This window comes from Hippocampus bargibanti, linkage group LG02, assembly GCF_051943395.1.
Source record: "Hippocampus bargibanti isolate YZ-2025 linkage group LG02, ASM5194339v1, whole genome shotgun sequence".
Taxonomy (NCBI): domain Eukaryota; kingdom Metazoa; phylum Chordata; class Actinopteri; order Syngnathiformes; family Syngnathidae; genus Hippocampus; species Hippocampus bargibanti.
The window spans coordinates 1606209-1620056 of NC_142735.1; the positions used below are offsets into that span (position 1 = coordinate 1606209).

The 13848-nt window shown below is 40.1% G+C and overlaps 1 protein-coding gene across 3 annotated transcripts in view; it reads right to left on the reverse strand.

Annotated features, from left to right (window-relative positions):
* Positions 1-13848, reverse strand: part of LOC148901099 (glutamate receptor 3-like) — a 205863-nt gene that overhangs the window by 59924 nt on the left and 132091 nt on the right. For all 3 annotated transcript variants that reach the window (XR_016118217.1, XM_089019967.1, XM_089019977.1), the window contains exon 8: positions 10190-10377. Coding sequence is in view for 2 of the 3 variants with exons in the window: in XM_089019967.1 (XP_088876093.1) it covers positions 10190-10377 (188 nt within the window). In the remaining variant the exon portion in view is untranslated. The remainder of the gene's footprint in view (positions 1-10189; positions 10378-13848) is intronic.

Consider the following 13848-nt stretch of genomic DNA (forward strand, 5'->3'; position numbering starts at 1 on the left):
CAGGTCTTTATTTTTTTTTGCTTTGATGATAATGCTACAATGCTATTGAATTTTATACATAGGAGCAATTAGCGCAAGGTCTGTGACAGTCAAGGCGAGTGCCAGCAATTTGAGTGCAGTAATCACATTTTTGGGATGAAAGTTCAGTTGTATTTCTTTCAGTTATTCTACTCGGCAAAACCTGCCTGGATGCCAACATTGCAGCAAAACTCATAAAGAGTTTAGCTGGGTATTTAAAGGACAACCGACACCATTTTTTTGTTTCCTAACTGACATCAGAAAAACGTTTTATAGCATCTAAAATACCCAAAACACGCAGGCTTAAATGCAAAACACCAATAAAAATGACTTAGTGTCCCAAAACTGCCACAAAATGAGCTCGGAACTGGGCAGATTCAGAAAGTACCGCCCCCTTGTTCGTGACGTCACTTTTGGTCACACACTGCCTTGCTCCAGAATCAAAACAATGGCTTCAGAGAGTTCAGATTCGGGGAAGATGCTTTCTTGTTACTCATCCAGTTATGAATATGATTCAAATACTTCTGAAGAGGAAAGCATAGATGCTTGCAATCGATTAAAGAACTCCTTCCGTATCAATTCGAGCCGTCTGGACTCCAATGTAGCGTCCCAGAAAATGCACAAGATGGTGCCCAAGCTCCATTGGAAATGGGCTGATTTTGTCTGCTGGAAATTTGTGTCAATTTACACCTTCTTTATGCGTGTTACCGCAATTGGCTGCGACACACAATGATTCACCATCACGTTATTTCTGTAATTTTCCTTCTAATTTCACAATCAATATGGAGTTGTCAGACGAAAAAAAAAAGTACCCATAATGCATTGTGTGTCGCTTTCTCAGTCAGCGGCGTTCCAAATGTGACGTCACGTGGGGATCGTCATCAACTCGAAAACAAGACTTCCTGAATATTCAGCGCAAGTCTTAAAACGTAATATATAGCTATATGCGATGGAATCTTTGTAAAATACGCTCATTAGAAGTCATTTGAAGTGATTTAAAAATTATGGACACAACTTGTCCGAAGGCGTCGTTTGTCCTTTCACTAAATGTCTTCATTAAAGACGCATGGCCTGCCACAGGAGGTGCTACGACACTTCTACACGGCTGTCATCAAATGAATCCTGCGTTCTTCCATCACGGTTTGTTTCGGGGCCGCCACAAAAATGGACAAAATCCGACTTCAACAGACGGTTAGGACGGCGGGGAAAAAAAAAAAAAAAATGGCACCGCCCTACCCACTCTCGAGGAATTGCACACTGCAACAATCGAAACAAGGGCGTGGAAAAATCCTACTGGACCCTACGCACCCTGCCCACCACCTTTTCCAGCGAATGTTTGCTACTTTGGTAGGTATTAGTTATTAAAGGGTAGGCTAAGATACTGTGTCACCCAATTTTAAAGGCGACTTAAGAGTTTTTTTTTTTGTTTTTTTTTTTCAAAAAGCATGCTGGGAGTTAATTTTCTATTTGGTATTAGCTTTTACTGCTTCCTGCCTACAACCAAAAATGACCTGTATGACCTGTTCTATTACATTATACATACCACTAGCTCATTCTTTTGTAACTAGGGATACATACTCATTGGTCACTATATTAAGTACAATCTGCATATCTCAGCTTTTTGGCAGCACGAATATGCCAGCACCGTTTTTGATTGGGAGGAATGTTGGTGTCATTTGACTGTCATCACTGAACAGCTCTGGGGCGACTATGCTTTTTTTGCGCCTTGCACGGGAAGCATTTTCACAGCCCAGCTTTGTTCAGCTGTAAGGTCGGCGCAAACCCCCGATGCGTATGTGGAACAGTCGCGGCTTGGAATTGAAGCGGATTTACATGGGACATTAGAAACAATCACTTTTTGTCAATGGATGCTACAGTTTCGGGTTTGTGTTCAACATTTAGCTTGTAGTAGACGTGCACATTCGACCATGATCCACTGGTGAAAAGGAGGTTTTGATCCTGTCCTCTTTCATCTAGAACAGCTTCATACAACAAAGTGGGTGCAGAGAGTGCTTAAGATTGAATGACTGTCTGTGTCTTTTGTGTTGTATCACTGTATTTGTTATTTAGTTGTTTTGTTCTTTTGACCACAAGATGGCGCCGTGAGAGTAGCTGCCTTTACAGCAGCTCCTGTATTTTGTTTTTCTACTTCTTCCTTTCATTGTCTCTTCCTTTCATAATTTTGCTGCAGTGAAATGTAAATGTATCCACTGCGAGACTAGTCTTTCCCAAAGATAGCATAGCTGCCTTCTGCCAGGACTGATCAACTTTCGTAACTTGCTTTTGTGGTTAGGTGGTATGAGCAGGTTACAAAGAAGGATAAGCGCACCTGATTGGTTCATTTGCATTCTGATTTCTTTTCCACTTTCATGAATTAAAATGACACCTACATATTTCAGATTGTTTGAATTGCCCAAGTGTGTCTTCCGTGTCGAAAACGGCTGCTCGATCTCTCTATGGGAAAGCAGAATGACCATAGTTTATAGCTCTGCAGGCAGGAGAAGGGATGTTGGAACAAATCCCCTGACACACCGCTCACATTTTGTTTTTGTTTTGTTTTTTTTTCCCATGAATCCTTCTCACTTTCTGTATGAAAATGCAGCTTTGGCAGAGAGAGCTCATTTCCTTCCAGTCTTTGAACAGCCTGTGCGCCCTGGGCCCATCCCAGACGCTTCATTTCAATTTATTTATTTATTTGTCTCCCCCCAGTCCGCCCTTCGCCTATTTCTCTTTACACTGGTGATGAGCAGGCTGTTGCCTCTGAGCAAACTCCGGCTAAGAAATCCCGGGAGGGAAATCGGCCAGGAAGGAGCAAAACAGAAAGGGAGGCTATATGGGTGCAATCTCATAGATGCATCAGATTAGTCATGACTGTGTATATGGTTCCAACACTGTACTCACAAAAAAGACCTATTCATTTTGAGGAATTATCATTTGGATCAGTGTAGCAAGACAGCAGATGCTCAAGCATGTGTGCAAGGGGAAAAAAATATGCTTGTGACTAGGATAAAAGACGGGCTATTGCATTAATTTTTTCTGCAGTGCGGTGTATTCACAGGGAAAGTCCAACTGTGGATAAATACGACGTGGTTACGAAACAGTAAAACGGTAATGGCATGAATGGCCTACCCCTCAGGACCCCAAATTTCATGAGTTAAAACTTGATTCACCCCCGCTAAAAATGGGCCCGATGCAGCATTACACAAATATATTTCAGTGGGTCGCTACATCATTTCAAGCTATAAATAAATGATACAGAAAAGACAGAAAATAAATTATATTTAAAAGTTCCATGCCGCCGAACACAAGGCCCACAATGGAAGCAAAGTGGACTAAAACTGTACAGACGCCCCCCAATTTACGAACGATATACGTTCCGAACGGTCGTTCGTAAGGTGAATTTGTTCAGAAGTTGAATTTGTTCGTAAGGTGAATTCATTCGCAAGTTGCTCCAGTGCTACATTTTGTATGGAATGTATGTTTAAGGCTTTGTATAAGTAACCTGTATTGCTTTGTACTGAAAAATAAACATTTAATAAAGTATATGCTCTATAAAGATATGTACATGTACAATGGGAGAGAACACTACATATATGATAAAGAGGTGGGAATGATAGAAAATAGACAGAATAGAAGGTATCATATTTAAAAGTTTAATGCCGCCGAACACAAGGCCCACAATGGAAGCACAGAAAATCCGGGGTCAATCTGAGTTGAACAGACACAGCCTGTTAAACTGTCATCTTCATGTAGGAGATCAGGCCTTGGACTAATTTAGGATTTGGTACACTCATTCACAGGAAGAGCTCATCAGCCAGGTTACCAATGTATCACTTCACGGAAGGGACAACAAATTAAAATGTCTATGTTCTGTTGTTTTATAGTTGTTGGTGCTTAGGGACCTCAAGGTGCATGGTATTCAAATCAAGAAGACTGTGTTTTACTAATGTATCAGTTAAATTTGCACATACTCTCAATAAATAGCTTTGCACAGGGTTGCAGTGGTTGGGCGTCGGTCATGAATGACATACATAATCTTTAATTGTTACATAATTATTCCAAACAATACCTTTTACCTAGATTTGTTACCGTGTGAGCATCTTGGGCAAGATCCACAATCAAATATAATGACTGTATAACAATCTACAGATCACAATAAATGCAGTAGATAATATCGCTTTCTGAGGTAAACAACAATAACAATAAACATATTTTCTAATATATTGATCTCTCTTTGGTAATGATAATCCTGAAAAAATTAATGTTATTAAAAGCAGAATTACAAATATCGCTGCCTTATTGCCCCCGCTCACAACTAGCTAGCTGACCTACAACTGGCGATTAGTCGATGAGAAGGTTTCTTCAGCCGTCATCTGTACGTCTTTGAAGGTGTCGGACATTTCGCTTCTTATCCAAGAGGCTTCGTCAGCGAACTAAAATCTTTTGCTGGTAGTTTTGGCCCTATATATATATCCCTACTGTCCAGACGTGGCGGTGCCAGACTGTACTATGGGGGGAGGAGAGGACTACTTCCTGCGGCTATGCTGATTACTTCTATTGTCCTGCCTGAGTATGGGTCTACGACTGGCCTGATTGCCCCCTTTGATCTGGTATCACCGCATCAGCATAACTAAGCCTATGTTGCCTAAGAAGTCGGTTGTAGGAAAGATCCAAATTGAACCTCACCCCACCATTGCGATTTAGTGAAGGGCTTTGCTGTTTTATGAAAATTGCTTCTTTTACTCCCCTTTCAAACCATCTATTTTCATCTATTAACCTCATTGTCGTCAAATGAGTGGTTGCTAGCTTTTAGCCAACTGGTGATTAGCACTTATGAGAGGCAAAGACACAATGAAAATGACCATTTCCAATTATCATAAGGATTACAACGTCAGAGTGTTTAAATTATTTTTACAGTTATATATTCAGTGTGTTTTGACAGATTGACTGTACAGTTGTCAATCAAGTACACAACTCAGAAGAGTTTGTCAGTGAAATCCATCTGGCGATTGAATCTGGTCATTTGTCCTTCAGCAAGGACAATGGTAAATTGGTACAGCTACAACAGCAGGTACAAGCAGAACGTTTATGTCAAGGTATATGCGAGTGTCACAACGGGAGCTATTTCCCGCATAACAGACGGTTAGTGCCCAAATTAATGTACACACTTATCTGCCTCAATAGGGGGCTTTCGGCAGCGCAAAGTCCACCAGCTTCCCTCATTTCCTGTTACTCATCTGGACTGGTGGATTATTTCAATTAGGCCAGAACAAAAGTGAAAACAAATTTCACGCTGAGGTTATCACTAATAAAAATGGTCACTGCTGTCATAAAGGTTATTTGAGCTGTGCTTAAAAAAAAAAAAAAACAAAGTTCAACCATTAGGATGTACAGTGATACCTCGGTTTAGGAACCCCTTGGCTTACGAACTTTTCGGTTTACAAACGTTAAATTCCTGAAAATTTTACCTTGACTTACAAACTATTTTTCAGGATACACACGGAGCTGCCACAATGAGTTCGCAAACGAGCCCGTTCTCCTCACAAGAATATGGCGGCCGCCTTGTTTTGGTTCTCTATGCCCCGCCCCCAGTCGTCGGTTAAAGCCACGTGATTGGTCAAGAACGCAGCAGTGAGGGGGTGGGCGTTACAGACAGAGAGGGAGTGAAGCCATTATCCAAAAAAGAAAATGGCACCAGACATTTTTTTGATCTTCTATTCCCCGCCCCCAGGCTTCGGTTAAAGCAATGTGATTGGTCAAGAACACAGCAGTTTAGTTTGTAGAATATAATATCAGCGTTAATTAACATCTTGTAGGTGGTTAAAACATTAAAGAGACAGGCAGATGATAGAGAGGGAATGAGAAAATTGATAGAAAACAGTGACATTTGGACTCGTTTCAACTTTGATAGGCAGAATGTAGACTGCAAGGTTAAAATTCCCATCAATCAGGCTCCACAAACAACCCGCACAAGCCATCTGTACATTTGATGCAAAAAGCTATCAACCCAGCTAAACAGAACACAACTGATGTGGAACGAGGTCATATTATCGCAAGGAAAGCACCTACAAATGATCATTCCTCAAGATGGTGAAAGAAAATGTTACGTTCCTCATCAAGTGTTTAATGCTGAGGAAACCGGCCACTCCATTCCATCAAGCCATCAACGACCACTTTAACACAAATTAAGCCACTTTATTATACGGTACAGTTTTTTTATTTCATTATAATACCATAGTACATTTACATATACATAAAATAAGGTATACTTTGTGTAATTTTAAAGCTTAGAAAATTAGAAAGTAGATAATTATGATTTATGGGGACCTGGGAACGGATTATTCTCATTTTAATGGTTTCCTATGGGAAATTATTTTTTGGGATACACACTTTTCGCCTTACACACTCTGTCTGGGAACCAATTAAATTCATAAGCCAATGTATCGCTGTACATAGCTGCGTGATGAAGTAGTAAATATATTTAAAAGTGAGTGTAAAAAAAAAAACTTTCGAATGACGAATAACGGTACATATGAACATTTTTGCGGGTATGTTCGGACAGAGATGCTGTAAATTAGATTTTGTATTGCGCGCCTATTTCCGGTCGAGCTCGCTTGCAAATGGCTGCGTGCGTGCACACACACACAGAGTGGACGTTTCAAGAGCTGGATGTTTACGTGACGGACACCAAGACTGACCAATCAGCGCCCGGATATGCTGAAGTGTTGCCAACAAGTTTACGCCCCGATCCGCTGAGCTTGCTTATGATTGGCTTGGTAGAGTATGTGGGCGGGGAGGAGGAAAAAAGCCCTCTTGCCAGTTGACATTGTGAGGAGGAGGCGGCGAGCTTGTTTATGATTGGCTGCGTTGAGTATGTGGGCGGGAAGGAAAGCCCTCTTCTTCCCGGTTGACGCTACGTGGAGGAGGAGAGCTTGTTTACGATTGGCTGTTTAGAGTATACGAGGGGGAAAAAAACCTCTTACTAGTTGATGATGAAGAGGAGCCGCCAATCTCGCTTATGATTGGTTGTTTAGAGTGTGTGGGCGGGACGGAAATCCCTCTTCTCAGTTGTCGCTACGAGACGGAGGAGCCGAGCTTGCTTACGATTGGCTACGTAGAGTATGTGGGCGGGGAGGATAAAAAACCTCTTACCAGTTCACTTTATGAGGAGGAGCCGCCGAGCGCGCTTACGATTGGCTGTTTAGAGTATGTGGGCGGGAATGAAATCCCTCTCCAGGAAGACACGACAAAAAGTAATGGCTGATGACAGAATTACGTGCCAGCAGCTTCAATAATGGCTTAATGAAGACACAAGGATATATGTCGGCATACTGCAGTAGGTGTGAATTTATTTTACGACTGTTAGAGCGTCTGTGTTTTATACTTCCCCGTTCAGAGTTTGACTTAAACATACATTCCATACACAATACAGTGAGACTTCAACTTACGAATTTAATTGGTTCCCAGACAGAGTGTGTAAGGCGAAATGTGTGTATCTAAAAAAAAAAAAAAATCCCATAGGAAACCATTAAAATGGGAATAATCCGTTCCCGGGTTTCCATAAAATATACGTTTCAACTAAATAAGCCTTAAAACTACACACAACATACCTTATTCTATGTATAATAAATGTGCTATTGTATTGTAATGCAAGAAATACACTGCATTGTATCATAAAGTCACTTAATTTACATTTGTGATGGTCATTTATGGCTTGATGGAATGGCGTTGGAAGTCGAAGGTCAAAGGGAATTGCTGTTTGGAAAGAGAGGCGCATTACATGAGGACTGTAATTAAAGAAATAAACTGCGCTGTAAAAGAAAGTTTTATTTACCTTTTTGATGGTCGTTGATGGCTTATGGAAGGAGAGTCACCTTCCATAAGGACTGTTGGTAACTTAACCTCTGCTGTTCGGTCGTGTGCTTCCGCCGAAGATCACTCCGCCAGCCTTGGTGGGTGGGTGTTATGAAAATAGTGCTTATTATAAGGTTTAATTTTCATAAATTTGACGTTTGTAAGATGAAAAGTTTGTAAGATAAGGTGTTTGTAAGTTGAGGTCTCACTGTATAGCAATGAAGCAACTTACAAATTCACCTTACGAACACCCGCTCGGAACGTATCTCGTTCGTAAGGTGGGGAGCGTCTGTACAGTATTAATGCACCTTCAGTATTATGAGAATACCAAATTAATGTTGGAAACGTATGAATGTGGCTGGCAAATGATACTCATGCATAACAAATGAAGCTCAAAATCACTGAGGGGGTTTTGGTGAATCACAGAGACACCGATATTCAAATGAATGTGAACAAGCACAATCTAATTTGTTAGATAATTGCCTTATAAACAGAGGCAATTGCAGCAAGCACTCGGGCGCATTGGGAATATGATGCAAGGTTGTACGTCTTCTACTACAAGGACGAGTGGACAGATTGGAAGCGATTTGTTTTTTTTTTTTTTTTTTTTGGTCTCTTCAGGATTATTTTCTTTTGTCAAAGAAGAGGATTAACCGGGCGACATCATTGGCGGGGTCTTTAAAAATAGCTTCATACTTTCAACTATAAGCTCGGGTGCACCTTCAAAAACCACACTGCAGGCTTACTGCTGTGACCTATTCAGCTGTCGGCGAGCGATTGGTCAAGTTTGCAGTCTTGCTCAGTGAATTCCGAGGAGGAAAAAAAAGGTCTGCATTGTTCCTTTTGATTTGTTTGTTAGCAGGCTATGTTTTTTTTTTTTTTTTTTTTTTTTTCGTGGAAAATGATGATTAGGAATCAATGAATGAATGGGTTAAACATTAAAGAGACAGGCTGACGACAGAAAATGGATAGAAAAGTGAAATTTGGACTCGTTTCAGTTTGATAGTTCAAAGGCAGAGTGTAGTGTAGGTTATGAGTGTAGCAAGGTTAAAATATCCCATCAATCAGGCTCCACAAACAACCCGCACAAGCCATCTGTACACTTGATGCAAAAATCTATCAACCCAGATAAACAGAACACAATTGATGAGGAACAAGATAAAATTATCACAGAGAAAGCCCCTACAAGGGATCATTCCTCAAGATGGTGAAAGAAGAAGGCTACGTTCCTCATCAAGTGTTTAATGCTGATGAAACCGGCCACTGCATTCCATCAAGCCATCAACGACCATCACAAAGGTAAATAAAATGTCTTAATTAAACAGTACAGTTTATGTCTTTAATTATAATACCATAGCACATTTACTATACATAAAATAAGGTCTATTTTGTGTAGTTTTAAGGCTTAGAAAATTAGAAACCTCCGCTTTATGGGGACCTGGGAACAGATTATTCACATTTTAATGGTTTCCTAAGGGAAATACATTTTTAGGATACACACTTTTCACCTTACTCTGGGAACCAATTAAGTTCGTAAGGCTAGGTATCACTGTATAAACAATTAGTTACTTAATCATTGTGCATTCTTTCAATGACGAAAACACTTATCTTTAAAAAAGACTGAGTCTTTTGACGTTATTCTCACTGTAACTTCCCAAAAATTAGCAATGATTTTCCTGAAGAAAAAACAAAACAAAAGCATGATACACTGTGTCAGAGATAAGACAGTCAGACACTGGACAGACTCGGAACCAGAAAGATTGTCCCTACTGCCGGCAGGAAACATAGTCATCCATGATATACGTCTGAATTCTGCGTCCCTCTGCCAAGCTATTTATTGAAAGTACATGTAAATTAAAGTGATACATTAGTAAAACATAGTTTTCTTGATTATAATACCACACCTCGAGACGTTCTGAGCTCCAACAGCTGTAAGCAATAAAAGATTGTCTTTTCCATGAACTGATAAGTTTGTAACCTGGCTAATGACCTCTTCTTGTAATAAGGAGTTTGAAGTCCTAAATTACTCATGTGAAGCTGACCGTTTAACTCGCTCTGTCTGTTGACCTGATTGCTCCAGTTTGTCTGTGCTTCAATTGTATATTGAGTCACAAGTGTTGACTAAGCATACAACAGCATTAAACTTTTAAATATGATAACTTCTTATTCTCTATCATGCACCACAGGGCAGAATACATGTATTAGATCATATAAAAAGTTTTTTTAATGAAAAAAAAAAATCATCATGTTGGTGACATAGAGGTCTCACAAACTCGACATTACATGGTTAAACAGTGCGCGCATAGTGAAAGCTTACCTGCTGTAATATGATATTGATCCTGTCCACCTCACAATCAATCACAAAACGCTTTTCCTGCCTCCTGTCCATCTCCTCGATGATGCGTTTAAACTCCGACGCATCCGTGGTGCTGCTGACGGAGCGAGCGGTCACCTGCCAGTTGTTGGCCACCGCCGCCTCCATGATGGCCTGCAGTATGGAGAAGCCTGGAAGGAAAGAGCCAGTCGTGACCCTGAGGATTAAACAATGAAAAAAGCTGGCCCCACCGTTAAGAGTTTTCCAGGAATTTGAAGGCTGCTAATTTATTCTAGAGGGCTTTCTGCTTGAATCGAAAGGTCAAAAGGCCAGCTCATTACAATCTAAAATAAGCATTCAGCAAGTCCCGGTAGAATATTGTATGGAGCCTTGGTTTCGTGTAGCACTGTGTGTGCGTGTGTGCTGATCCACATTTGCATATTGACAAGGCAATATCATGGATTTATATCTCCATATTATTAAAAGATCAGCGGGTGATGTTATTGCACTTGGCAATCAATTGAATTATAGCATTTAGATCAGCGACATGCTAACTTTGACGCTTCCTGCTTAAGCGTCTCCTTTGGAGGATTGACGGCTCTTATCATTGGACAAGGAAAGATTTATTGAAGACATAAGTTATGCGGAGAAAAATGTGGAATTGTGATGATTAACAGACTATTCGGAAACACGGTGGTAAAATCATAGACTTGCATGGTTGTTTTTTTCTTTGTGCAATGACAGAAGATATATAAATGCACGTTAGTATGCTATATAGTAAGAATGAATATGATGAAAATTAAGGAAACTGAAGCTCAGAGCTGAGCTCTCGTTAAAGGACAACCAACGTCTCCGGACAAGTTGTGTCCATAATTTGTAAAATGGCTTCAAATAACTTCTACTGAGCATATTTTAATAAGATTCCACCGCATAAAGCTATATTTTTCGTTTTAAGACTCGCGCTGAATATTCAGGAAGTCTTGTTTTTGAGTTGGTGACGAGTCCGTACGTGACGTCACGAAAGGAACGCCCACTGACCGAAAAAAGACACATTGTAGCAGTCCTTCCATCACGTCAATGTATTTTGCTGTATTGTTTGGTCTGAAAACCTTGTGTTGCACCCAAAAGCCGCCAGAAGAGGGTGTCCAAGCTCCATATAAGGAATTTATCAGCCTGTGGAAATGGAGGTGGCCAGAGGAGGTCGCCATTTTGTGCCTCTTTTCTGGTGATCGTTTCTCCTCAATGTTGCCTCATAATGGCATGGAATGAATTCTTTAATCGATTGCAAACATGTATGCTTTCCTCTTCAGAACTATTTGAATCATATTAATAACTGGAGGTGTAACAAGAAAGCATATTCTCAGAATCGGAAGCAATTGTTTTGATTCTCAAGCAATGCAAGACGTCTTGGCGTGACGTCACAAACTGGGGGTGGGACTTTCTGAAAATGCCCAATTTGCAGCTTGTGCGTGTTTTGGCTATTTTAGATGCTATAAAACGTTTTTCTGATGTCAGTTAAGAAACAAAAAAGTGACGTCGGTTGTCCTTTAAGTCAGACAATGAAAATGTATGAAAATATGGCTTCTGTTAACTCATTCACTGCCAGACAATGTGCAAAAATGTGTGCACTCCAGTGCCAGGGTTTTTGCCATTTTCCCTCAAATTCCAGAATTGTATTCTATTCGTGATTGTATTTTATTTATTATAGTACTTATGCTTGTCTGTGACTGGAAAGTGTCCTTGAGAGCTTTGAAAGGCGCTTAAAATGAAATGTATTATGATTATTAACATTGATTTTTAGGACTACATAAACATTCAATGCAGTGTAAGAAGCTTTAGACTCTTATGTTTCATAAGTAAAAAAATGAGTTAATTCCTAAGTCATATGGGTCTGGAGTTATGTGAACTTGAAATGAGGGCGGCTGTACACAATACAATGCAATTCATATTCATATATTGGTTCATACAGCACTTTAACAACAGCTGAAGCTGGACAAAAGCTAAATGCTGACCCCTCATGGAAGCGAACGAAACATTGCCAGAGGTCTGACCAGTGCTTTATGGGCAACCCCGCAAGAAAAAAAAAACAAAACCAAACAAATTCGCAGATGGCGCTCTATGACACATTTTACAATTACCGAATAAATTTGGGAATGGCAACGAATGAGTTAATGTTTCACCATTCATCATTACATTTGCACCAACAGCTAAAAAAATACAACACATACAAAAAAATCGATGTAATAAATACATCCATCCATCCATCTAAACTTAGTGCTGGTGTTCTAATGTATATACTGTATTTTCCGGTGTATAAGGCGCACCCAAAAGCCTTGATTTTCTTCAACAACGCCTTATACGCAGGTGGGCCTTATATGTGAAGTCACATTGAGCCTCCACACGTCTCACAACTAATTTCAGCAGTCAGTGACTCAATTTCCCACTCTAGAAGAAGTCGTGCATAACCCCAACCTCCACTGTAGCACCTTATGATGTGGTGTGCCTTATATTTGTAAAACTTTTATAGATTTATATATTATATTTGGAATAATCAGTCATTGAATACTCTTATAATACGGTGCGGTTTATACAGTGATACCTCGGTTTACGAACCCCTTGGTTTACGAACTTTTCGGTTTACGAATGTTACATTTATGAAAATTTTACCTTGGCATACGCACTAATTTTTGGGACGAGCCCGTTCTCCTCACAAGAAAATGGCAGCCAACTGTTTTTGTCCTCTATTCCCCGCCCACAGTCGTCGGTTAAAGCTACGTGATTGGTCAAGAACGCAGCAGTGAGGGGGTGGGGGTTACAGACAGAGAGAGAGTGAAGCCATTCTCCAAAAAAAGAAAATGGCAGCCGACTTTTTTTGTCCTCTATTCCGCGCCCCCAGTCTTCGGTTCAAGCCACGTGATTGGTCAAGAACGCAGCAGTGAGGGGAGGGAGGGGTTAAACACTAAAAAGACAGGCAGACGACAGAGAGAGTGAGAAAATGGATAGAAAACAGTGAAATTTGGACTCGTTTCAAATTTAATAGTTCAAAAGCAGAGTGTAGACTGCAAGGTTAAAATATCCCATCAATCAGGCTCCACAAATAACCCGCACAAGCCATCTGTACACTTGATGCAAAAAGCATTCGACCCAGCTAAACAGAACACAATTGATGAGGAACAAGATAAAATTATGGCAGAGAAAGCACCTATAAGGGATCATTCTTCAAGATGGTGAAAGAAGAAGGCTACGTTCCTCATCAAGTGTTTAATGCTGATGAAACCGGCCACTCCATTACATCAAGCCATCAACGACCATCACAAAGGTAAACAAAACGACTTTATTATAAGTACAGTTCATTTCTTTAATTATAATACCATATCACATTTATGATACATACAATAATGTATATTTTGAGTAGTTTTAAGGCTTAGGCAATTAGAAAGTAGAAACTAATGTTTTATGGCGACCTGGGAACGGATTATTCTCATTTTAAGGGTTTCCTATGGGAAATTAATTTTTGGGATAAACACTTTTCGCCTTACACACTCTGTCTGGGACCCAATTAAGTTCATAAGCCAAGGTATCACTGTATTTATCCCCAAAAAAGGGGTCAAAGTGAATCTCCGTCGTTGTATTTTACCTCACTGTGAATTATTTTTTTAGCA